At 42.6% G+C, this 27,725-nt stretch overlaps 1 protein-coding gene across 2 annotated transcripts in view; it reads left to right on the top strand.

Annotated features, from left to right (window-relative positions):
* agap1 (ArfGAP with GTPase domain, ankyrin repeat and PH domain 1) overlaps positions 1 to 27,725 on the top strand; it is a 649,964-nt gene that overhangs the window by 381,232 nt on the left and 241,007 nt on the right. For both annotated transcript variants that reach the window (XM_072261395.1, XM_072261394.1), the window contains exon 10: positions 15,600 to 15,704. In XM_072261395.1, the coding sequence (XP_072117496.1) occupies positions 15,600 to 15,704 (105 nt within the window). The remainder of the gene's footprint in view (positions 1 to 15,599; positions 15,705 to 27,725) is intronic.

The following is a 27,725-nucleotide window of genomic DNA, read 5'->3' as shown; positions in this document are numbered from 1 at the left end:
CCCTCATGAGATAACTGTGGGACCTGCAGAGTCAAGAGGTACTTGGTGTTATTGGAGGATAGGTGGTTTTGAGTTGGGATGCTCCTGCTGTTTATTCCATGTGCTTTCAGCCTGAAAGTTCTCAGTACCATTCTGGATCCTCCTCCTACTTCGAGGATTCAAAGGCCAGGGATCCCATAGATCAATATATTTTTGCATTTTCTATAGTTTAAAGAAGATTTTGAGGGCTTCTAGGGTGTTTATGATTGTGTAAACCACCTGAATCCCTGGATTAAATTACAGCTTGGCATCCAGTTCCAGCAGTCTGTTAGTCTTCATCTAGCATGTGGTTAAATTGGGGAATAATAAACTTACAGATACTTAAAGCAGCAAGAACCTGGCTTGTGTGAAACTCAGTATGCATTTATATTGGTTCATCTTTAATTATACTTCCGCTAGCTTGATGTCCAATTTCTAGCACTCCTTCATTGGTAGCTCTGAAGTTCTCTACGTTGCTCTCTTCATCCTTGAGGGAATCCCATAAAATGTACTGGTGATGGTGCTTTTGGTCACCTGTCCAAAAATGGTGTCAAATATCGATTGATCGTGGCCTGTGAAATATCTTCGGGAATTTTACCTCTAAACAGCAAAGCCATGTTCTTGTGTTTATGGTTGGCCCTTTCATCTTGCCAATGGAATTGTAGGCTTGGTTTCACAGGCTTTCATCTTGCCAATGGAACTGTAGGCTTGGTTTCACAGCCTGTCTAACAGAAAGTAAAGCTAGCTCTGTAAAGAGGCTGATAACTATCCTCAGGTGCTGAATAAACTAGCAGGAAACATAAGAATAGCTTGTGAACTTTTCTGCAGTAAGGAAGAAAGGCTGCATGGGTCCCTTACAGGCAGAAGCGGGAGAAACTGCAATAGGGAAAAAGAAAATAAGAGTTATTTAACATTGTTCTTGGCTGTCTTCTAAAGACACTCTGGGAAATGTGGAGAACTGAGGGTCTAGGAAGATGAAAGAGCTCTTTATACAGTTGGTTAGCTTTGGTGAAATTATTGGAGAAATGAAAACTGAATCCAAAAAGTCCCCAGGCCTTGACCCTTGAATACTCAGAATTAATGAGTGAATTGGTTCAGATCTTGCAGAATATTCGCGATTTTGGAATGGTGCCTGGAAAGTAGCAAATGTAATCAACTTCCCACTCCCCAACCCGCACCCCATTCATTGAAGAAGGAAGATAAGATATTGTCAGTTGATTGACATCAGTAGTATGAAGGAGTGGTAACAGGTTACTTGGAGAATCCTTAGAGTGAATCACCGTACATTTATGTCTGCCTAAATGTTCTTCGAGGTTGTTAACCAATTGTGTAGATAATAGTGAATCTGTGAATGAGGCCTATTTAGATTTGCTGCCTCTACCATCTCTTCAGGCATTTGACAGGAATGTCGTCAAACCACAAACAAAAAATCTGCAGATGCTGGAAATCCAAACCAATATACATAAAATGCTGGAGGATCTCAGCAGGCCAGGCAGCATCTTTAGAGAAGAGTACAGTCGATCTTCATCAGAATCATCAAACCAGGTGTAGTTACCTAGATGTGATGCAGGCTGGACTTGTGCATTCACTGTTGAACTGTATTCATAAGCCTTAGTTACAGAAAAGCAGTGTTTTTCCATTGCTTTTGCTGACTACTGTGTACATCTTCCCTAAACCTGTGTTAAATTGTAAACTATTTATACAGTGGAGCTTAGTTGAAAATGGTTTACATCTTAAATTCAAGGGTGTAATAGCTGTATGGCTGGACCTCTGGGCTGTATCTGCCTCCAGGTTCTAGAGCAGAAAACAGAATTTTGTTGAGCCATTATATCATCTAATTCCCCTAATCTATGGAGCAATTAGAGTAGTGTATGTGCCATGATGAATTGTGAGATTTAATCATCTTGTGTCAGTGAGGAACCATGAGGCTGTGTTTCAGTCGCTGTATTTTTTTTCTTGAATGTTTATAAATCGGGAACAGTGATAACCTGTTCATTATCTGACAAAAATACCACAATGCATTGAAATGAGTCACACCTGATGTCCATCTTAGATGCAAAACTACATCCATTTGAGTGCCAGTGGCAGACTAGGAATGAATAAATTGCTCTGTAAATGGTGCAGATACTTAAGAAAAATTGGTCAGCTAATTTAGCACAGCTTGAACTAAGGGTACCTATAGCCGGCTGTAGTCTGGAGTAATGTTGTCGGAGCCTTTATTAATTGCACTTTGCAAGCAGTGACAGTTTTGTTGCTACTGGCAACTTTCTTCATTAAACTTAAAGCCTGTGTCAAATCCCATTAGCTGAACTGTGGGTACATTACATTTGTATTCTTCACAATCTCCCAGTATGACAGTTCCAGTTGTGCGGAGACAAGGCGGGGGAGATGTGTTTTAATGTAATAAACCATTCAGACCACCATCGTTAGGACTGAAGTGTGTCAATCACAATGAGTGGCACAACACTTACTGGCGGTTGCCTTTTTAACCAGTAGAGTGTTTTACCTCAGTTTTTAATTTAAACAAGATTGCTTCCCCCCATTAGGACTCGGATCTTGCTCCGTCTGTATCCGCTTTGATGAGCAGGTTGTATGATGAACATAGCATTGAGAGAGGAAGTGACCAGGATAATGATGAGGAGGTCAGTCCTCATTCTCCAACCTTCTGAGAGAGGGCACAGCTTATGGAACTACCACGCCTGACATTCCAGCTGCTCATGGCCAAGAGAATGAACTTTCTAGTCTGCTATACCTGTGTATCACCACTGAGTGCTTTAGCCGTGGTTCACAAGAGGTCTTGGTTGCCTCTCTTTATAACAGCCTTTGTGGATGAGGATTTCCTTAGCACAGGTGTAAAGCAATCTTAAATGTTGTTTACAAATGCTTCACCGAGTGCATTAAAAGCTTCATCCCCTGCACTGGCCGACCAGGTGAAAGCAAATTGCTTTGCCTGTATGTTTCTTTCTAGCACCGACTCTGAAGTTTGATAACGAAACTGAAGATGTCGAGAAGCTGAGTTAAAATGGGACTATAATAAGTGCTCAAGATCATTTCACGTATTAAGGGTCAATTAATGTTACAGACCAGAAAGGAAAACTCAGTATTTCACGTAAGTAATGCATGAATTGGGGCAACACAGTAGCATAGCAATTAGCGCAATCACTTTTCAGTGCCAGCTTTCACCAATCGGGGTACAATTCCTGCCACTACTTGTAAGGAGTTTGTATATTCTCCACATGACCATGTGGGTTTCCTCTGGGTGTTGTGGTTTCTTCCCACATTCTAAAGACATTAGAGGAGGGAGATAGAAAACTTGTCTGAGTGGTGTAATAACAATGTCAATAAGACCAAGGAACTGACTGTAGACTTCAAGAGAGGGAAACCAGAGGTCCATTGGAGGATCAGGGTTGTAGAGGGTCAGTACATTTAAATTCCTGGGTGTCACTATCTCAGAGGAGCTGTCATGAACCCATCATATAAATGTAAACGCAAAGAAAGCAGGGCAGCACCTCTACTTCCTCAGGAGTCTGCAGAGGTGCGGCATGTCATCGAAAACCCTGGCAAACTTCTGTAGATGCATGGTGGAGTGTGTGCTTACTGGCTGCATTACGGCCTGGTATGAGAACACCAATGCCTTTGAGTGAAAAATCCTGCAAAAGACAGTGGATTTGGCCTATAGTACATCATGGGTAAAGCCCTCCCATCCATTGAGCACATCTACTTGAAACATTGCTGTAGAAAATCAGCATCCATCATCAAAGATCCTCACTGCTGGTCATGCTCTTGTTGCTCCCATCGGGTAGAAGGCACCACCAGGTTCAAGAACAGTTACTACTCAACAACCATCAAGCTCTTGAACAAAAGGGGATAGCTGCACTCATTCTATTTCTAGTTTTCCCACAACCGATGATCTAACTTGAAGGACTCTTTATCTAGTTATTTCATGCTGTTGTTATTCATTGATATTTATTTATGTCTGCATTTGCCCAGTTTGTTGTCTGTTGATCCTGTTTACAGTTACTGTTCTATAGACTTGCTAGGTATGCCTGCAGGGAAAAAAAATCTCAGGGTTGTATGTGGTGACATGTATGTACTCTGATAATAAATTTTGTGTTACTTTGAACATATGGTTTAGGGTTAGTGGGTTGTGGGCATGCCTTGTTGATACCGAAAGCATGGTAACACTAGTGTGCTGCCTGGCACAGTCATCGATGCATTTCACCGTACGTTTTGATGTGTCAGTGTATATGTGAAAAATAAAGCTGATCTCTTATTTTAAATATAGATCAGATTACTGCTGCATTCTGTCCAAGTATTTGGTCACTTTTAATGTGTATCCAAGCTTTTGAGAGCTCTGTTTCAAAATTTTATATCTAATCATGGTGAATTGTTAAATTAATATGTTCTCAGCAAAACATGAGAAATGTTATTTGCTTAGTGGGTGTTCTTTAATGGGTTGCAATGTTCTAGAAAAGCAAAAGGAGCTGTGAGCAATGTCAGAACAAGTGATCGAACTTGTTCTGACCCCTGAAAGTAATTAAGGTGCTCAGCAACTACTCTGTGCTTTTAATTAGGTTTTCATTCCTTCCTCTAACGGTTGATGTACCTAGAGAGTAGATTATAATCTTAATCCCATTCATACCATCTCATGTAATCAAAAGCAATCTTGTAGCATGGTTTTCAGTCACCTGGTGAGCACATCATTTGCCTTCACAAGTTTAAATATGACCAGTCAAAAAAAAACTACCACTGCAGGAATCCAAGGCCATTCACTAACTGCATAAAATATTCATGATTTATAATGGAAAACATGATAAAGGACATAAGACTTGTATTTGTATAATGAAAGCAGAACATGTTGGAACTTCTTGGCAAACCAGGCAGTGGCTAAGCTGGAGAAACCTACTTAACAATTTTCTGCTTTGAATGAACTTCTACCAAAGTGTTAATTACCTGATACATTAACTCCGTTCTTCTCAGCACAAATCCTGTCTGACTTGCTGAGAATTTCTAGTATTTTCCATTTTGTTTTCAGACTTCAGTATTTCCAGTATTTTGCTCAGATATCTTTAGAGTTGTTACTGGTGTTGGTGTGCAGGGCACAGCAGTTCATTTGTGAGCGGCAAGTTTTCATGAACAGCAGAAGAATTGCTGATGTAGTATGAGAGAGAGAGAGATATTAGCTAGGGCATGAAGTGGGCTGACCTGACTTGAAATAAAAAAGAGGGGACCTTTCAGTGGCATTGTGCCAGAACAGGTAGTGCAGCCACCTCACCGGTTCAGTGACCTGCGCTCAATCCAACACTGTCTCTGCAGAACTTGCATGCTCTTCCTGTGACTGCATGGGTGCTCTGGTTTCTTCCCGCTTGCCAGAATTCTGTCCTGGGTTAATTGGCCCCCCGGTTGCCCGTTTGTGTATGTAAGTGGCAGAAGACTCAAAGGGGAGTGGATGGGACTTTGAGAGGGAAAGGAAGTGGCAGGAATTCAGGAAAACCAGACACATGTAAAACAAAATAGGGGCAGTAGGCCATTCGGCCCCTTGAACTCTCCCATCATTCAGTATGGTCATGGCCTCAGGCCTCAACGCTTCTACTGTACCAGTTCCAGTTGCCTTCAGCTTCCAAGTCTTCCAAAATTTAATCCACCTCTGTCAGGTCCCTCCAGTTATACAGATCCCACAGCTCGTTGAGGAAAAAGCATGTTGGTACTCCAGCTATCTCCTAACTCCACCCCTGTTTTTCTCCTTTACAGTGGCGCAACCAGCCTGTCATCTTGCATTCCTCCACAGTCCACTAACCATTTCCAACTTTCCACTCCCCTCATCCATTTTATTCTCTCTCTCTCCTTCCTCCCTCCACCACCACCACCTTGCCGCCTCCACTTTCAGTTCTGGTGAGGGCTTTGATCCAGACTATCAATGGTTCCCAAGTGAAGGTGGGAGAGTCCAGAAAAGGCAACAACGAAGGGAAAATTTGATAGAATACATCCCAAACGTTAGCTGAATTGGAGCAAAAATTATAACAGTCCCCATGTTGCAGATGATAAACCACCTCAGCATCGCTTTCATCTGAGTCCTTATTGGCAGTGTTGCCTTTGTTATTTCCTCTTAGATAAATATGTAATATATTACATTGCACACTGTTGACTAACTCGGGTGCTGAAGGGCAAGTGATGGAGTTTTAATTGGTGGGCACTGCTCCCTGGGAGCAATCTGAGCACCACCTCGTGTGCAAAGGACGGTCCCCGGGGAGAGTTTCACACCACTCATCATCAGTTGTTTGTGCTGTTGCTGTAATGATCAAAGGGATTTAACCTGATAGTGTGAGTTACTGCCCTTTGGCACCCGCATGCTTCAACCTCCCTGACTGATTGGCTCAGTTAGCACAGATCTCTGGTGGCAAGCGCAATCAATAAATCTTTGTTGGTAAATAATTGCTATTGAGCAGAGTTTTAATATAAATTTATGAGCAGTGTTTTATCATTGCTGGTGGGTACGGTGCATTGCTGAGTGATAGATTTCAGATATTAGTTACATTTGTTATATATACAAGATTTTAATACAAAATGTTTTCTGCTTATTTAAGTATTGTAGACTTAAGGCTCAGCTTTTGCCTTTTCCCCATGGGTACAATAATGGGAATTGATGATTCGCAGGGAATCTAGAAGCTGACTGTGGGATGTGCTCTCCACCCTGTGCCCACTCAGAGCAGAGTTAGCCATTAACCTTCCCAGAGCAAATTAAACTGGGGGAAGAGGAAAAAAGGGTGGGGGGAGTAAATTCAGACTTGCAGTCTCGCAGATTCCTAGTGTCAAATATGATTCATTGGGCAGCGTTCCTGACTCGGAATTTGGAACTTTTTCCCACTGCAGCGGCTTGAGCACAAGGATCGAAGCTGATTGTGAGGGAGTGCTGCACTGTTGAAGGGCCTGTATTTTGGATAAGAAATTAAAGCAGAGACCTCACTCTTAATCAGTGAAGAAGCTATTCAAACATCTTGAGAGTTGTGTGCAGCATTCAAAACTGAACAGGGCAAAAGCTTACAAGGGAAGAAAATTGGCAGAGGTACATGAATAGCGATATGCTGCTGTTGCATGGAGGACTTTGATTCGATTGGGCCAAATGGCCCCATGTGGTTTTATCTTTCTGTGATTTCATCATTCCTTTAATCCATCATCAATCCATCACACAACGTCACTCAGTTGTTTTCATGTAGCAGTTTTAGTGGGGAATTTCTGAAGAAATTGTTTGTTACACATCTGAAATTTTAGAAATTCTTCCAAGAGCTCCACTCAGTGAAAACTATTTTGGGAATGTCCCAAGGTAATGCAAGTCTTTTTTTGCCTTCTGATTTTACGTGTTTTCTTAGCAGCCTTTCTTTCCAAGCATTACCCTGCCTGGTTTATCTGTGATTCATTTTTTGTTAGGCACCTTCTTGCTATTTTCTTTACATTTTTCATTATTTATTTTCCCTTATAACATTTGTGCCCCAGATCTGTGGATAGAGCTTTTGAAGTTCAGCACTTTGATCTTTGTGTTTGAGCCTCTGGAGCGAGGGAAAGTTCCGTAGCAGGAAATTCACATTTGACATTATGAACTTGCAAGTTTAAATTTTACTCTTCACCTTTTTTTCCCCATCCCCGAGTTTAATTTGCTCTGGATGATTTTGCAACTCCTAAGCATGCATCTAACTAGCAGTTAGATGCATGCTTAGGAGTTGCAAAATCATCCAGAGCAAATTAATTCTGACCTGGTTCAAGGTTCTTACAATGGCCAATGTCCCCGACTAGTTTACAAAATTACATCTGACTAGGCTAGAGCCAGAATAATCTCAATGTGATGTAAAATTGATCCCTTCAGCCCTTGGGCTGAATGCAACCTATCTGTAAACTGCTCAAAGACATTCTTTCAGATCAGATAAGCAAGGGAGCCATCATATCACCCAAAACACGATGTAATGATAAGCATCCTCTGACAGATCTGTAAACGATTCCTTGAAGTTGCGAGCATCTTACTGATAAGAATCGTCTCGCTGCAAGCATGTTTGGAGAACCCATTTCTGTCTGGGTGGTGGAGATGGATTGTTGGATCATTTATGAACCGTATCGGACCAGTTGCAAGAACAGGGCAAGTGCACTTGCAACCAATTGATCACGCGGTTTATCGATTGGTCCTCCTATGCATGGAGGGCTCTCTCTTTTAGTGCGGTCTTTCGAGTGTGCATGTTTTCATCTGGGCAGATCCGGTTTGTAGCTCCCATACTGTAAGCGTGCACCATTACTAGTGTGACTCAGTAAAAACACTTAATCTTACTACTCTGTTGTCTTACTTTCTCTGTGAATACGTAACAATGCAAAGGTACTAATTGCAAGCTTGCTTGTGCTTACACTGGTACAGACTTTTCTGCAGACACTACCCCTCACCATGAAGCAGTTACATGTTCATTTTATCATTATTTGCTGAATGTGTTGCTGCTTCTGAAGATACTTTTAGATGTAATCGGATTTAATTGGAATTGATTTATTATTGTCATACGTACCGAGATACAGTGAAAAGCGTGTCTTGCATACTGTTCATACAGGTCAATTCATTACATAGTGCATTGAGGTAGAAAGGATAAACAAGAGCAATGCAGAATAAACTGTAACAGCAACAGGGAAAGTGCAGAGCAACGCACAATGCTGGAGGAACTCAGCAGGTCAGGCAAGAGAGGGATAAACAGCGGACAGAAAGTGCAGCGCAGGTAAACAAAGTGCAAGAAAGAAAAGGGATTACCGTTATTGTCACATGTACATTGAAACATAGAGTGAAATGTATTGTTTGCAGCAAAGGCAAAGACAGTCTGGAGGCAACCTGTAATGTAGCCAGACCTCTGACGCCAGCATAACATGCCCACAACTCACCAACTCCACCTGTACATGTTTGGAATGTGGAAGGAAATCAGAGCACCCAGAGGAAATCCACATGGTCAAAGGGTGAACATTCAAACAGCGGTGGGAATTGACCCCAGGTCGATGATCGCTGGTGCTGTAACACTTTGAGCTGACTGCTACGCTACCCTGCCATCGTAATAATTTTAACAAGGTAAATCATGAGAAAAGGAGTCCATCTTGCTGTACTAAGGAACCATTTAATACTCTTATAACACCTTGAGCCTGGTGGTACATGCTTTCAGATTTTTTGTATTTTCTTTCCGATAAAAGAGAGAAGAGGAGAGTGTGTCCAGGATACGTGGGGTCTTTAATTATGATGTCTGCTTTACTGAGGCAGCGAGAAGTATAGACAGTCCATGGAGGGAAAGCTGATTTGCCATGATGTGTGGAGCTGTGTCCACATCTCACTGCAGTTTCTTGTGGTCAAATGTAGAGCAATTGTCATACCATAATTTGTTGCTGCAGGCTTTTAAATCCAATGCTGCTGTGAAGTGTCTGTCTAAATTGTGTGCTTATGTCTCAGGAGGGGAACTTGATCACATAATCCAGTCTATCACAGGCAAAGCCCTCACCACCATTGAGCACACTTACAAAGAACACTGCCACAAGAAAGCAGCATCCATCATCAAAGACCCCTACCATCCAGGCCATGCTCTCTTCTCACTGCTACCATCGACCAGGGGGTATAGGAACTGTGGGTCCCACGCCACCAGGTTCAGGAACAGACGTTACCCTACAACCATTAGGTTCCCGAACCAGTGTGGATAATTTCACTCACCTCAACTCTGAACTGATTCCACAACCTACAGACTCACTTTCAAGGACTCAACAACTCATGTCCTCATTATTTATTTATTTATTTGTTCGTTTATTTGTATGTACGTTTACACATATTTTCTTCTTTTGCATATTAGTTTGTCAGTCTTTGTTTATGTATAGTTTTTTCATAAATTTTATTGTATTTCTTTATTTTCCTGTAAATGCTTGCAAGAAAATTAATCATGGGGTAGTATAGGGTGACATATACATATTTTGCGAAAATAAATTTACTTTGACTAATCTCCTCATTCTGAGTGTTATCACTGAGCCACAGTTGGCAATCAATAGATAGCACATTGAACTGGAAAGAAAGTGATACTTTTCAACAACTAAGCACTTGTGGAAGTAGGACACACCGCAAAACTCATCAGGACTCTTTTGAGAATATCTTCCAAACCTACAATCCCACCAGCTAGAAAGACAAGGATTGCAAAAGCATAGGAACACCTCCACATGGAAGTTGCCTTCCAGGTCTCACGCACCATCCTGAAATGGAAATATGTCACCATTCCTTCACTGTTGCTGAGTCAATGCCCTGGTACTCCCAGGGGTGGGAACATGCACATCACGGGGACTGCAGTGATTCGAGAAGGCAGTACATTGCTACTGTCTCAATGGCAGTTAGGGGTGGACAATTGAAAGCTGACTTTGCCTGGAAAAACCCAGACAAGGTGTAGCAGTTAGTGTGATGCTTGTGCAGCATCAGCTTTAAGATTGGGGTTCAATTCCCACTATCGTCTGTAAGGAGTTTGTACATTCTTCTCTTACTCAGTGGGTTTCCTCTGGTGCTCCAGTTTCCTCCCACACTCTAAAGATGTACAGGTTAGCGTTAGTAAGTTGTGTGCATGCTATGTTGATGCTGGAAGCACGGCAACACCTGTGAGTTGCCCCCAGCACTTCTCGAACTGTGTTGGTCATTGAGGCAAAATAACACTTTTCATTGTACATTTCAATATTTCGATATGTGTGTGACAAATTAAGCTAATCTTTAAACTTAAAATATTGGTTGGCAAAGACCGAAATACAGTCGGCCTTCCGTATCCGCGAGCGATTGGTTCTGGGACCCCTCGCGGATACCAAAAAACGTGGATGCTCAAGTCCCTTATTCAACCCCTCTAAATGCGGTGGACCTTAGGACCCAGCAGAACCCCGGACCTTATTTACCCTGTCTCAGTGCGGTGGGCATTAGGACCCGGCGGTGGAGCTCTGAATCGGCAGTGTTTCTGTTCACAAAAATAACCATGGTCGCAATTTAAAATAAAGTGGAAATAATAAAGCGATCGGAAAGAGGTGAAACGCCATCGGTCATTGGAAGAGCATTAGGCTGCAGTCGGTCAACGATCGGAACAATTTTAAAGGATAAAGTGGGAAAAGCCCTGCCCCAATTAAAGCAACAATTATTTTTTAAGCAACGCAGTGGTTTAATTATTGGGTTTTGGGGTTTTGGGTTTTTGATCCTTCACATCAACCTGGCCGGGATGAAGAGTGCTCGGGAGCGGTCTGTCACTGGATCGAACTCAGGAATTTCCATTCCTGAGTCCGGCACTGAAACATACGTTTCTTAAGTGTTTTACCTGCATAGAAAGGTAAAATATATACTTTATACTAAGACAAACATTTGACTAACTGACGCTAAATAATACCGGATGTATCTGTTCCGACTTACTTAGTAAGATAACTTCCGGGATTTTTTCGATCCCGATCCACGATAACCTACGCACATTCTCCCGTATACTTTAAATCATCTCTAGATTACTTATAATACCTAATACAATGTAAATGCTATGTAAATAGTTGTTATACTGTATTGTTTAGGGAATAATGACAAGAAAAAAAAGTCTGTACATGTTCGAACAACAAGTGCTAGAAGAGCACTTCCGGGTTTTCTCAATTCGCGGTTGGTTGAATTCGCACATGCGGAACTCGCGGATAAGGAGGGCCAACTGTAAGGTTTTTGTAATTCATTATGTGTAGCTGATGCAGCATGCTGTCCTGAGAAATTCCTGCATTCACGTCCTGGGGCAGACATCCTTGGCTCCAACAGCCATCTTCCTTTGTGCCATATATGATTCCAGCCCGGGGCAGTGGGTGGGGGGGGCTGGTGGTGGTGGTATTTGTTCCTTTACTCTCATGAGCATCTCACTTTCCCAGGGCAGCTTGATCCCGACTCATTGTCACCTGTAAAATCCCAACCTTTGAGCCACATGTTACTGTGTTAAAATCTAAGCTAAATATCAGTGAGCAGATTATTGATGAGCAATTCAGCTTAATGAAATTGCTGGTGGCATCTCCATTGTGTTGTTGGTAATTGTGGATGTAATCCCTTGGCACTCTTCCACATTGTCAGTGGCTGTTAGGAACTGCTTTGGAACATGGTGTCTACAACGCGGAAACTTACACTTCAGCCCAACGTGCCCCTGCTGACCAAGGTGTCTCCCTGAGCCAGTCCTATTTGCAGGCATTTGGCTCACCACCCTCTAAATGTCTCCTGTTCATAAGTAGTTTAATAAAAGGTCTACTAGTTCCAGAGTTTGAGTTGTTAGTAAAGTAGCTGGGTTGCTGTCTAATCCCATAATCTTTGTTCTATCCCGTGCTTCTGCCATTCGTCACATTGTATGGAGTGAATTGATTAACACTGGTTTCTGTGCTGGCAAGTACTCAGGGAAAAAACCCATATACTCAACAAAGATGTAAAGACTTTGCTTGGTGTGACTGTAAAGTGCTTTGGAAAGCTTTGCAAGGACTGGCACAGTGGTACAACGAGTAGAGCCACTGCTTCTCGGCTCCATGGCTAATACGAGGGGGCGTAACTCTAAGGTGTTCGGAAGAAAGTTTAGGGGGGATATCAGAGGTCAGTTTTTTTATACAGAGTGATGGATGCATGGTACACCCTGCCAGAGGTGATGGTGCATGTAGATACATTAAGGATATTTAAGAAAATGTTAGATAGGCACATGGATGAAAGAAAAATAGAGGACTATGTGGGATGGAAGGATTAGATTGATCTTGGAGTAGGTTAAAGAGTTAGCACAATATCATGAGTCAAAAGGCCTGTGTTCAATAATGATTTTTGACGTTGTTTGTGTGGAATTTTCATGTTCATCCTGTGACTGCATGGTTTCCCCCAGGTTCTCCAACTTCCTCCCGCATCCTAAAGAGAAAGAGATACAGGTACAGGTTACAGCCAGAAATTGCTCTGTGTGGGGATGAGTGGTTGAATCTGGGAATGTGAGGAAAGCAGAATGGGTTTCGCTAGGATTAGAGTAAAGATGGGTGCTTGATGCTGGGCACAGACTGGGTTGAAGAGCCTTTATTCTGAATGTATCTCTCACTCCCTCTGAAACTGCAAAATTGAATGATTGTCACTCATTTGATTTTTTTCTAGCATTATGGTACTTGAACAACAAGGTAGACCATGTGACACATGAAATACGTTATGAAGTTTTACCTGTAGACCACTTTGGTCACTGTGAGGTGATGAAATGTCTGACATAAATTGATCTTTTCTTCAGTTAGGATCCAGAATAGAATGTCACTTTTTATTGGAGTATTGACAGGCAGGTCACTCTGCTCCAGCCGAGAATCAAAGTCTACTCTGCCAAAGCATAAAGCATAGCCCTTGCTTTTCAATGGCACATAAGTAGATCCCCCACCTGTGATGGTTTTCTAATTCGATATTGGCAGTAGGTTAGTTTGTGAACCTCAGAACCAACCTACATCTTGGAGGAACCACTTGCTGCATCCAGTATCCCAGCTTTCTATGTCTTTTTTTTAGATCTGATTCTTCTAACACTATCCCCACCAGTCCTTCATTCTCCACCTTTGTTAACCTCACAACTTTTACACAGTTCCATAAGTCTTGCTGACAGGTCCTCCGCTTATCATTGACCTGATTGAGACAAATACTCAATCCTTGCAGACCAGCATTGTTCTACTCTTCATTGATCTGCAGCAATTTCCACCCAACTTCCTACTTCCCCGCTGAAAATCGCCAACACTGATATTTGTTATTTTGCAGTTTCTCAACCCAACTGACCTATCTCTCCCTCGTTTTCCACAATTGAGTTCTCTTCTATTTTGGAGTACTCTCCCTAACCTCTTTACCTTTTTCCTCTTCTACTTGTATCTCTACCACCCTTTGCATTCTGATTTAATTATTTTGCCAGTCCTCTTTTTTCAAAATAGAAGTTAATCGAACAGTCATGGTCACACCAGGAGTTGTTAGCATGTTTAGCATGGTCTCACCAAGAGGTGTTATGTTTGCCATGGTATCACCAGGAGAGGTTGTCATGTTTACCATGGTCTCACCAGGAGATGTCACCATGTTTACCATGGTCTAGCCATGATGATGATGACCATAGAAAATGAAAAGAAGTGTTTTAATTTTCTCTAAATACCATCTGTCCAAATTTCCCTTCGATTTCGCCTTCAGTTTGTTTGCTTTCCCACTATCCCAGTATCTATCTCGGTCTGAAGCGTCGACTATGCTTCTTCCTATGGATGCTGTCTGGCCTGCTGCGTTCCACCAGCATTTTGTGTGTGTTGCTTGAATTTCCAGCAGCTGCAGATTTCCTCGTGTTTGTGAGAAAATAAGGCAGGTTTTTTGCTCCTGATCTCTGTGAAGTGACCCAGCATTATCATGAGGTTGCAAACTCATTGAAGTTCAGTGCAATGTCCTATGCTTAAAGTTGCAGTCACTATCTGGTGAAGTACCCACAGTGGTGTTTGATAGTAATGACAGATGAAATAGAAGGATGATGTCTGTGCAGCATTCCTCTATTACCAGTCCTGTGCACTCAGAACCACTTTATTAGATACCTCCTGTAAATAAAGTGGCCACTGAGTACACGTTCATGGTCTTCTGCTGCAGTAGCCCATCCACGTTAGGCTTGACATGCCATACATTCAGAGATGCTTTTCTGCACACTACTGTTGTAACTTGTGGTTATTTGAGTTACTGTCACCTTCCTCTCACCTTGAACCAGTCCGGCCGTTCTCTGACCTCTCTCAAAACAAGGTGTTTTCATCCACAGAACTGCTGCTCACTGGATCTTTTTTTTTTTTGCTTTTCATACTGTTCTCATACTGTTGTGCATGAAAATCCTAGGACATCAGCGGTTTTTGAGATACTCAAACCGCCCCATCTGACACCAACAATCATTCCACAGTCAAAGTCACTTAGGTCACTTTTCTTCCCAATTCTGATGTTTGGCCTGAATAACAGCTGGACCTTTTGACCATGCCTGCATGCTTTTATGCATTGAGTTACTGCCACTTGATTGGTTGTTTGGATATTTGCATTCGTGAGCAGGTGCACAGGTTTACCTGATAAAGTGGCTAAGGTGGATTTTGTTTTTAATTAAGGTGAGAGGTTTAACTGCTCTGGAACAGAATACGCCATTAGGGGTAATACATAGCGAGTAGAACCACTGGCTCAGAGCCTAGAAGCCCAGGTTCAATTCTAGTGTCTGGTGCTCTCTGTGTGGACTTTGCACCTTTTCAGTGTGACCTTGTGGCTTTCCTCTGGGTGCTCCAGTTTCCACCTATATCCCAAAGGTGATTGGGTTGGTAGGTAAAGTGGGGGTACAGTGATTTAGCCCTGAGACTGACACAGGATATTCTGGATGCTGTTCTAGGGGCTGGAAATAATATCCAGTGGGTGCATTCAGGGCTTTCAAATTCAGAGTTTTAAAAACAAAAATTTGATTGCAGAATATCATGGATTGTAGAGCAACAAAGCAGAGGTAGCTGAGATCGTTTTGTGCTGAAATGGACTCTCCTGGGAAAAACATACAATTGCTTTCTTAAATCTACTTTTTCATTTGTTTTAGGGAATGCTGCTTAAGAGGAGTGGGAAGTCACTTAACAAAGAATGGAAGAAGAAATATGTAACGCTGTGTGATAACGGTCTCTTGACATATCATCCTAGTTTGCATGTAAGTACATAACCTCATCTGGTTCTTCACAGGCCTGAGTATTCCCACTTTGCAGTTCGTCCAGATGTTGCAGCATGAGTGTGGCCTGTTCCATTATCTGAGCAATTGTGAATTAAACTCATAGTGAGGTTATCAGTAATAATCTCTGTTTATATTGGAGCGAGAGTCAGGGGAAAATGGTTAGGTCATGGCCTGAGAACGCTTTCATGAATTCCTTGTGATTTGGGTGCTAGATTACTTGTCCATACATTTTGCCTTAAGAATACTGTACAGAACACGTTTCATTCCTATTTGTTGATGGGATCTATTGGTCAGTCAGTGGGGAATAAGGCCTCAAGAATAAAATTGCAAGGAGAAATGGGGAGGGCGGGAAGGCACTTCGGGAGATCTCCAAGAATTTTCATGGAATGAAAATCTTTGTTGTAAGAGATATCCAAAGCAAATGTTCTGCACCTCAGTTTAAACAACTCACTTCCCAAAAAGACCTCCTCTGAACAGAAATCATTTGAGGCCGTGTCACCAATTATCTGCAGGCAAAGTTTGGTGTGTCGTCCTCAGACAATGGAAGTTTGTTGTGGAAGGAAGAAGTGAAAGTTGATGTGTAGAGGGTGAAGCTGAGGAAAGCAGAGTCGAGGTTTGTAGAAATGGGAGAGTGAACCAGAACAAGCTTGAGGAAGCGAACATAGAACATAAGAAATAGGGGCAGGAGTAGGCCATCCAGCCCATCGAGCCTGCCTTGCCATTCAATAAGATCATGGCTGATCTGTCCGTAAACTCAGCTCCATCTACCTGCCTTTTCCCCATAACCCTTAATTCCCTTACTATGTAAAAACCTATCTAACTGTTTCTTAAATATATTTAGTGAAGAAGCCTCAACTGCTTCCCTGGGCAGAGAATTCCACAGATTCACCACTCTCTGGGAAAAATAGTTTCTCCTCATCTCCGTCCTAAATCTTCTCCCCTGAATCTTGACGCAACATCCCATAGTCTCACCTTCCAATGGAAACAACTTTCCTACTTCTAACTTACATATCCCTTTCAAAATTTTGTATACTTCTATAAGATCCCCTCTCATTCTTCTGAACTCCAGAGAGTATGGTCCCAGACAACTCAATCTCTCCTCATAGGTTAACCCCTTCATCCCTGGAATCAACCTGGTGAACCTCCTCTGCACTGCCTCCAAAGCCATATATCCTTCCTCAAGTATGGAGACCAGAACTGCACACAGTGCTCCAGGTGTGGCCTCACCAGTACCCTGTATGATTACAGCATGACCTCCCTGCTCTTGAATTCAATCCCTCTAGCAATGAAGGCCAACATTCCGTTTGCCTTCTTAATAACCTGTTGCACCTGCAAGCCAACTTTTTGCAATTCGTGAACAAGCACTCCCAAGTCCCTCTGCACAACATCATGCTGCAATTTTTCACCATTTAAATAATAACCTGCTCTTCTACTATTCCTTCCAAAGTGGATGATCTCGCATTTACCAACATTGTATTCCATCTGCCAGACCTTGGCCCACTCACTTAACCTATCTATATCCCTCTGCAGACTCTCCACATCCTCTGTACAATTTGCTTTTCCACTCATTTTTAGTGTCATCAGCAAATTTTTCTATGCTACACTCAGTCCCCTCTTCCAAATCATCAATGTAAATGGTAAACAGATGCGGGCCCAGCACTGACCCCTGCGGCATCCCACTCACCACTGACTGCCAACTGGAGAAACACCCATTTATACCAAATCTCTGCCTTCTATTGGTTAACCATTCCACTATCTATGCCAATACACTTCCTCTGACTCTATGCATCGATATCTTATTTATAAGTCTCTTGTGCAGCACCTTATCGAACGCCTTCTGGAAATCCAAGTATATGACATCCGCCTGTTCCCCTCTATCCACTGCACTCATTATGTCCTCAAAGAACTCCAGGAAGTTTGTCAAACAAGACCTGCCTTTTCTGAAACCGTGCTGCGTCTGTCTAATAGAACCACTCCTTTCTAAATGTTTCACTATTTCTTCCTTACTGACAGCTTCAAGCATTTTCCCGACTACAAATGTTGCTAACTGGCCTATAGTTGCCCGTCTTTTGCCTACATCCTTTTTAAAAAAGTGACGTGACATTTGCCGTCTTCCAGTCCTTGGAGACCTGCCCAGAGTCTAGAGAGTTTTGATGAATGATTACCAACGCGTCTACTATAACCTCCACCAATTCCTTCAGCACCCTGGGACACATCCCATCAGGACCAGGGGACTTAGCTACCTCAGGCCCTCTAGTTTGCTCATCATTATCTTTTTAGTGGCAGTGATTTTATGGAGGTCCTCACCTCCCATTTCGTCCATAACATCCTTCTTTGGCATATTAGACGTGTCCTCCACCGTGAAGACAGACGCAAAATAGTTGTTCAATGCCTCAGCCATTTCCTTATCACCCAATATGACTATACCAATTTCCCCTTTTTGTCTTCCAAGGGAACTACGTTGATTTTAGCATCCTCTTCCGCTTTATATATTTATAAAAACTTTTGCTATCTGTTCTTATATTTTGTGCTAATTTACTTTCATACTGTATCTTCCCTTTCCTCATTTCTTGTTTAGTTGTTCTCTGTTGCTTTTTAAAGTTTTCCCAATCCTCCAGTCTCCCACTACTCTTTGCAACTTTGTACACATGAGCTTTTAATTTGATACCATCTCTTATTTCCTTAGTTATCCAAGGCTGGCTCTCCCCACACTTACTGTCCTTACTTTTGATTGGAATATACTTTTGTTGAGCACAGTGAAAAATCTCTTTGAAAGTATTCCACTGTTCCTCAACTGTCCTACCAAATAACCTGTGCTCCCAATCCACACTAGCCAACTCCTCCCTCATCCCATTGTAGTCTCCCTTGTTCAAGCATAATACACTAGTTTTAGATCCAACTATTTCATCCTCCATCTGAATGTGAAATTCAGTCATACTATGATCACTCTTTCCAAGAGGATCCCTGACTACAAGATCGTTAATCTTACCTGTCTCATTGCACAGGACTAGATCTAGGATAGTATTTTCCCTTGTAGGTTCACTAACATGCTGCTCAAGAAAGCCATCACAGATGCATTCTATGAAGTCCTCCTCAAGACTTCCTTGACCAACCTGATTCGCCCAATCTATATGGCAGTTAAAATTCCTCCATGACAACTGCCAATCCATTCTTACAAGTGATTCCTTTTTCAACCTCCCTGGGCTTTTTTCAGTCCTGAGCTTCTCATACCATACTTCTGATATTGCCTACCATATAACAGGACCCTTAGAGATAGCCACATTGGCCATTATTAGTATTACTGTGGACAGAATGGAATATCTTGAATTAACCAGCAGCTAGATATTCAGATCTTAACCCTTCCTATCTCATAAATACTTGCTTTTCAACAGGGGTCACTGGATTAGGGCCAGGAGAATGAACTCCACTGGTTGTTCTTGTCCCCATTTCCATCTCCAGTGCTGGAAGGTTAGAAAAATAGTATATACCAGCAGGTAGACCATGTATATTGCACCATTATATGGCTTGGAGGTCTACCAAATATGTCTTTGGCATATTTGGAAGCTTGGGATTGAAGTTTACTCTCGAACAAGCAAGCATGTAGTCAGTCATCTGTATTCCTGGGTACGTCACTGTCACTGTCGCTCATATTAGTTATATCACAAATGCAGTACAGTTTTACCTCAGCTGTTTGTTCATTCTACATGCTTTTCCTAGCAGGGGTGTCGTAAGACATAGGAACAGAATCAGGCCATTTGACCCATTGAGTCCCTCTGCCACTCCAACACGGTTGATTTCTTAACCCTCCCAACCTCATTCTCTTGTCTTCTCCTCATAACCATTGACATCCTGACTAATCAAGAATCTATCAACCTTTGCTTTAAATATGTTCAGTGATTTGGCCTCCACAGTTCTCTGTGGTAATGAATTCCACAGGTTCACCACAATCCTTGTCTCTGTTCTCATGGTATGTCCCTAGATATTAGTTGGCAATCTAAACAATTTTATTCACTCTCAGTTTAATTCAGCACATTCCAGCTGATTCACAGCATGAAAGAAAGATTCAAAGAACTAGAGAGGATCCTCATCACTGAAGAAATGTAGTTGAGAAGGGATCTTGTGGAATTTTATAGGGTATTAAACAGGACGGCTGGAATATTCATTAAGGTTTATTAGGAGGCTCAACCAAAGAAACAAAGGTGAAAAGGTAAAAATTTGGACAAATGATAGGAAGAACTTCAAACAATAGATATTCTTCAGGGTGTGGAGATGAAGCCCTTCAAGTGAACTGATAATTGAATTTGAGCCTTTTGTACTTGGAATGAGCATGCCTAACTCAAACTCTCCCTTATCTCTTTCCACTTTGTGCTCAAATCTTAATCAATTTGTCTGTATAACTGAGCATTATATCAAGTGAGACTCGTGATGAGCATTAGAACCATTCCCTGTATTCATGAAACAGTCAAGAGTTTAATTCAAAGCATTGTTTGATTTAATACATCAAACCACAATTCATGACTAAAATCAAAATGAAAGGTGAAGCATTTGTGTGTATGTGAGAGAGGTTGCAGGTACACTCATGGCACGACATGTGCCTGAATTGATGGTTAGATATTATATCACCACGATAGCACAGCTTCTAGAGTGATGCTATTACAGCTCTAGCCGTTCCAGAGTTCCGTTCCAGCACTGTTCTCTAAGGAGTCTCTTCCCGTGGAATGCATGCATTTTTCCTGGTGCTCTGGTTTCCTCCCACAGTCCAGAGATGTGTGTGGTAGGTTAACTGGTCATTGTAAGTTGTCCTGTCATCAGGTTAGGGTTAATCGGAGTTGTGAGGTTGCTGGGGCAGTGTTGTGGCCATTACAGAGACTTGAATGGCTCAGGGGCAGGAATGGTTGCTTCGAGTGCCAGGCTTTAGATGTTTTAGAAAGGACAGGTAGGCAGGCAAGAGAGGTGGAGGCATGGCACTGTTGATCAGAGGTAGTGTCACAGCTGTAGAAAAGGAGGAAGAAATGGAGAGATTGTCTTATGGAGCCTCTGTGGGTAGAAGTTAGGAACAGGAAGGGGTCAACAACTCTTCTGGATGTTTTTTTACAGACCACCCAATAGTAACAGGGACATTGAGGAGCAGATAGGGAGACAGGTTCTGGAAAGGTGTAATAATAACAGGGTTGTTGTGGGAGATTTTAATTTCCCAAATATCGATTGGCATGTCCCTAGAGTGAGGGGTTTAGATGGGGTGGAGTTTGCTGGTGTATTCAGGAAGGTTTATTGACACAATATGTAGATAAGCCTACAAGAGGAGAGGTTGTACTTGATGTGGTATTGGGAAATGAACCTGGTCAGGTAACACACACAAAAAATGCTGGTGAACGCAGCAGGCCAGGCAGCATCTACAGGAAGAGGTACAGGTGACGTTTCGGGCCGAGACCCTTCGTGTGTCCTGACAAAGGGTCTCGGCCCGAAACATCTACTGTACATCTTCCTATAGATGCTGCCTGGCCTGTTGCGTTCACCAGCATTTTTTGTGTGTGTTGCTTGAAATTCCAGCATCTGCCGATTTCCTCATGTTTGCATTTTTAAAAACCTGGTCAGGTGTCAGGTTTCTCAATGGGAGAGCATTTTAGAGATAATGATCACAATTCCATCTCCTTTAACATAGCATTGGAGAGGGATAGGAACAGACAAGTTAGGAAAGCGTTTAATTGGAGTAAGGGGAAATATGAGACTATTAAGTAAGAATTTGGAAGCATAAATTGGGAACAGATGTTCTCAGGGAAATGTAAGGAAGAAATGTGGAAATTGTTCAGGGGATATTTGCGTGGGGTTCTGCATAGGTATGTTCCAATGAGACGAAGAAAGGATGTTAGGGTACAGGAACTGTGGTGTACAAAGGCTGCTGTAAATCTAGTCAAGAAGAAAAGAAGAGCTTACGAAAGGTTCAAAAAACTAGGTAATGATAGAGATCTAGAAGATTATAAGGCTAGCAGGAAGGAGCTTAAGAAAGAAATTAGGAGAGCCAGAAGGGGCCATGAGAAGGCCTTGGCGGACAGGATTAAGGAAAGCCCCAAGGCAGTCTACAACTATGTGAAGAGCAAGAGGATAAGATGTGAGAGAATAGGACCAATCAAGTGTGACAGTGGAAAAGTATGTATGGAATCGGAGGAGACAGCAGAGGTACTTGAGTACTTTGCTTCAGTATTCACTACAGAAGAGGATCTTAGCGATTGTAGGGATGACTTATAGCAGAATGAAAAGCTTGAGCATGTAGATATTAAGAAAGAGGATGTGCTGGAGCTTTTGGAAAGCATCAAGTTGGATAAGTCACCGGGACCAGACGAGATGTACCCCAGGCTACTGTGGGAGGTGAGGGAGGAGATTGCTGAGCCTCTGGTGATGATTTTTGCATCACCAGTGGGGACAGGAGAAGTTCCAGAGGGTTAGAGGGTTACAGATATTGTTCCATTGTTCAAGAAAGGGAGTAGAGGTAGCCCAGGAAATTATAGACCAGTGAGTCTTACTTCAGTGGTTGATAAGTTGATGGAGAAGATCCTGAGAGGCTGGATCTATGAACATTTGGAGAGGCATAATACGATTAGGAATAGTCAGCATGGCTTTGTCAAGGGCAGGTTGTGCCTTACAAGCCTGATTGAATATTTTGAGGATGTGACTAAACACATTGATGAAGGTAGAGTAGTAGATGTAGTGTAAATGGATTTCAGCAAGGCATTTGACAAGGTACCCCATGCAAAGCTTATTGAGAAAGTAGGGAGGCATGGGATCCAAGCAGACATTGCTTTGTGGATCCAGAGCTGGCTTGCCCACAGAAGGCAAAGAGTGGTTGTAGACGCGTCATATTCTGCATGGAGGTCGGTGACCAGTGGTGTGCCTCAGGGATCAGTTCTAGGACCCTTACTCTTCCTGATTTTCATAAATGACCTGGATGAGGAAGTGGAGGAATGGGTTAGTAAATTTGCTGATGACACAAAGGTTGGAGGTGTTGTGGATAGTGTGGAGGGCTGTCAGAGGTTACAGCAGGGCATTGATAGGACGCAAAACTGGGCTGAGAAGTGGCAGATGGAGTTCAACCCAGATAAGTATGAGGTGTTTCATTTTGGTAGGTCAAAGATGATGACAGAATATAGTATTAGTAAGACCATAAGACCATAAGACAAAGGAGCAGAAGTAGGCCATTCGGCCCATCGAGTCTGCTCCGCCATTGTATCATGAGCTGATCCATTTTATCCTATTTAGTCCCACTGCCCCGCCTTCTCACCATAACCTTTGATGCCCTGACTACTCAGATACCTATCAATCTCTGCCTTAAATACACCCAATGACTTGGCTTCCACTGCTGCCTGTGGCAACAAATTCCATAGATTCACCACCCTCTGACTAAAAAAATTTTTTCGCATTTCTGTTCTGAAAGGGCGCCCTTCAATCCTGAAGTCATGCCCTCTCGTACTAGACTCCCCCATCATGGGAAACAACTTTGCCACATCCACTCTGTCCATGCCTTTTAACATTCGAAATGTTTCTATGAGGTCTCCCCTCATTCTTCTAAACTCCAAGGAATACAGTCCAAGAGCGGACAAACGTTCCTCATATGTTAACCCTCTCATTCCCGGAATCATTCTAGTGAATCTTCTCTGTACCCTCTCCAACGTCAGCACATCCTTTCTTAAATAAGGAGACCAAAACTGCCCACAGTACTCCAAGTGAGGTCTCACCAGCGCCTTATAGAGCCTCAACATCACGTCCCTGCTCCTATACTCTATTCCTCTAGAAATGAATGCCAACATTGCATTCGCCTTCTTCACTACCGACTCAACCTGGAGGTTAACTTTAAGGGAATCCTGTACGAGGACTCCCAAGTCCCGTTGCATCTCAGAACTTTGAATTCTTTCCCCATTTAAATAATAGTCTGCCCGTTTATTTTTTCTGCCAAAGTGCATAACCATACACTTTCCAACATTGTACTTCATTTGCCACTTCTCTGCCCATTCTTCCAATCTATCCAAATCTCTCTGCAGACTCTCCGTTTCCTCAGCACTACCGGCCCCTCCACCTATCTTCGTATCGTCAGCAAACTTAGCCACAAAGCCATCTATTCCATAATCCAGATCGTTGATGTACAATGTAAAAAGAAGCAGCCCCAACACTGATCCCTGTGGAACACCACTGGTAACCAGCAGCCAACCAGAATAGGATCCCTTTATTCCCACTCTCTGTTTCCCGCCAATCAGCCAACGCTCTATCCACGTATGTAACTTTCCTGTAATTCCATGGGCTCTTATCTTGTTAAGCAGCCTCATGTGTGGCACCTTGTCAAAGGCCTTCTGAAAATCCAAATATACAACATCCACTGCATCTCCCTTGTCTAGCCTACTGGTAATTTCCTCAAAAAATTGTAATAGGTTTGTCAGGCAGGATTTTCCTTTAAGGAATCCATGCTGAGTTCTGCCTATCTTGTCATATGCCTCCAGGTACTCTGTAACCTCATCCTTGACAATCGACTCCAACAACTTCCCAACCACCGATGTCAAGCTAACAAGTCTATAATTTCCTTTTTGCTTCCTTGCCCCCTTCTTAAATAGCGGAGTGACATTTGCAATCTTCCAGTCTTCCGGAACCATGCCAGAATCTATCGACTTTTGAAAGATCATTGCTAATGCCTCCGCAATCTCCCCAGCTACTTCCTTCAGAACACGAGGGTGCATTCCATCTGGTCCAGGAGATTTATCGACCTTTAGCCTATTCAGCTTCCTGAGTACTTTCTCTGTCGTAATTGTGACTGCGCACACTTCTCTTCCCTGCCACCCTTGAGTGTCCGGTATCCTGCTGTCTTCCTCAGTGAAGACTGATGCAAAATACTTGTTCAGTTCCTCTGCCATCTCCTCATCTCATAATGGTAAGACTCTTGACAGTGTGGAGGATCAGAGGGACCTTGGTGTCCAAGTCAGGACGCTCAAAGCAGCTGCGCAGGTTGACTCTGTGGTTAAGAAGGCATACGGTGCATTGGCCTTCATCAATTGTGGAATAGAGTTTAGGAGCTGAGAGGTAATGTTGCAGCTATATAGGACCCTGGTCAGACCCCACTTGGAGTACTGTGCTCAGTTCTGGTCGCCTCACTATAGGAAGGATGTGGAAACCATAGGAAGAGTGCAGAGGAGATTTACAAGGATGTTGCCTGGATTGGGGAGTTTGCCTTATGAGAATAAGTTGCGTGACCTCGGCCTTTTTTCCTTGGAGCAACGGAGGATGAGAGGTGCCCTGATAGAGGTGTATAAGATGATGAGAGGCATTGATCTTGTAGCTAGTCAGAGGCTTTTTCCCAGGGCTGAAATAGTTGCCACAAGAGGACACAGGCTTAAGGTGCTTGGGAGTAGGTACAGAGGAGATGTCGGGGTAAGTTTTTTACACAGAGGGTGGTGAGTGCGTGGAATGAGCTGCCGGCGACGGTAGTGGAGGCGAATACGATAGGGTCTTTTAAGAGACTTTTGGATAGGTACATGGAGCTTAGAAAAATAGAGGGCTGTGGGTAACCTTAGGTAATTTCTAAGGTAAGGACATGTTTGGCACAGCTTTGTGGGCTGAAGGGACTGTATTGTGCTGTAGGTTTTCTATGTTTCTATGTGGTTTGAAGGGCCAGAGAGCCTTCTCCACATTGACTCGCAAAATGAATAAAGAAATCTAAGCTATGCAGGAAAGACCATTTTGGGTGAAGTTGAATATTTTCCCTGTTGTGCTCTCACTGCCGATTTAATCGTTATGATTAAAAATTGCACTAACCTGTGACACCAATGAGCTAATTCCTTAGCAGCTATTTACACTACTGGCAGCTCTATCTAATGTTTAAATTTTTGTTTTACGGAAATGAAGCATGATTAAAGTAAACCTGGGGGGTGATTGTCAAGATGATGTCTCCATCTGGAGCAATTTCCAAATTAAAAAATGTAAAATGAATTCCTTGTGAGAATGATATGGAGCATTGTCTGTATCCTCTGCACTGCTGGTGTTTATGACGACCAGAAACAGACTAAGATGCTCACTGTGCTCTACCTCCATTCCTGGAATATGCAGGCTTTACTTTTGTTTCTGGTAAGAAGCATGTGTTACATTTTGAAAACTTCCAAATAGATGTCGCTACTTTGTATTTTTGCATGCCTCTTTCTTCCTGAACTTTAAACCTTGTTCTCAAAATAAAAAAAATAGTCTTTACGTAGAATTAAAATTCCAAACACGGGAATGATGCCTGGTCTTTAAAGCCTCTCTGCTCTTCTGTCCAGCTAGGGCAGTCGGTGTTTTGGTGTGGTACAGCAAGGAATGATGTGCTTTTGGTCAGAGGTCCCCAAATGGAAACATGCTCTCCCTGTTTGAACTAAGAGGGAGACGTAGAAAAGTTGAGCAAGTCTACTGATCTTTTTGAAAGGGCTTGATTTTCAGCAAATTTGTTTTTCAGATTGTGCAGTCTTAAACCCAAAATTAGGCAGGTGGTGCTGACAGAGCTTGTGATGATGCTTGAGATGGCTGGGATCAGCTGGTAGGTAGCCTGTTCAGGTACATGGCTCAGAAAAATGCCTTTGAATAGAACTGAGCATGCCATATAATTTTGTGTTTTGCTCAGATTTTCATGTGTATTGGATATTTTGCTCTTTTGATTATGTACACGTCAAATGTGAAATATAGTCCATCAAAAACTAATCTGGAGGCTCTGCTTTTGGGCTTCGGTAGCTGCTGTAAGTTGTGCAAGACACAGCTGATTGTTACATTAGGCTAAGCTGCAAATTAAATGAACCATGTCTTATTTAGATTTAACCAGCTTCAAAACTGTCTGCCCCCACCCCCAAGGCCTTTTTATAGCATTTTATGCCTTTAAAATTAGTGCTGCTTCACACTGGCTGTGGGCTCTGTCTGTTGTGTCTTTGAACTCCAGAAGCAACAAGGTCCTGGACGTTCTTGGCAGTGTGGCAGCTTGTTTTGTGTCCATTCAGTTTGCCCTGACAGTAACAAAAAGAATGGGGGTGAGGGAAGTGTGGGTGGGTGTGGTGTTTGGGTTGGGAACCAGGGGTGGATGCAAATTGGTCCCATTCATTCTTCGAAACAACTGTTTTGCTCACAGTAGTTAGGTTTTTTACAGCTCCTTTTCTATGGATGTTCTTTGCCTTCTGGCTACTGTAATTTGCGGCTGTGTTTTTGTATATCTTCTTGTAGGGCATAGAAACAGGGCCTTTGGTCCCTCATATCCATACAAACTATCATACTTATCTATGCTAATCCACTGCCTGCATTAATTCCATATCCTTGTATACCCTCCTCATTCGGGTACCTGTCCAGGTACCTCTTAAGTGTTGTTACTGTACCTGCCTCATTCTGTGAACAATTTATCCCTCAGATCCTCCCCCCTTAAAGCTCCCATTCATCTTCAATCTGTGCCCACTAGTCTTTGACACCCCTACTACAGGAAACAGATTTTGGCTATTATCCTATCTCTGCTGCTCATAATTTTGTATCATGCCTCCTTTGCTCAAGGGAAAACAGACCCAACCTATCCAAATTCTCCTGATTTATAGCCTTCACATCTCACTAGTGAGAGTTAATTTGCAGTGACCAGACCACAGGAAGTTAACCACGCTTGTGGAAGGAATTATCCAATCTGAAACACCTTCCCGCATGATTCCATACAGTGCTGCTCTGAAGCTGCTGACTGCCCATTTGTTTTCCTCTTTGCGCCACGCCTTGGCTGGAATGAACTCCTTGCTGCCTATAGCGAAATAGTAACAAGGCTTTGAACAACTGTTGAGAGGGATATCTGCCCAAAACAAGAAGTGGTTAAGATAAGAAACAGTTTCTTTTGAATCACTCCTGTAAACGAAGGTACGTTTCATGGCTAAGAGCTTTACAAACAATGGGGTACTTTTAGAAGCATAATCAGCTCTCAAATGGGGAAATCGCATGGATATGTTTTACTCAACAAAATGCCCATAATAGCAATGTATA

Source organism: Mobula birostris, chromosome 6 (genome assembly GCF_030028105.1).
Source record: "Mobula birostris isolate sMobBir1 chromosome 6, sMobBir1.hap1, whole genome shotgun sequence".
Classification (NCBI taxonomy): Eukaryota; Metazoa; Chordata; class Chondrichthyes; order Myliobatiformes; family Myliobatidae; genus Mobula; species Mobula birostris.
Note: the sequence above shows the minus strand (reverse complement) of the source record. Positions and strands in the feature narration are given on the sequence as shown.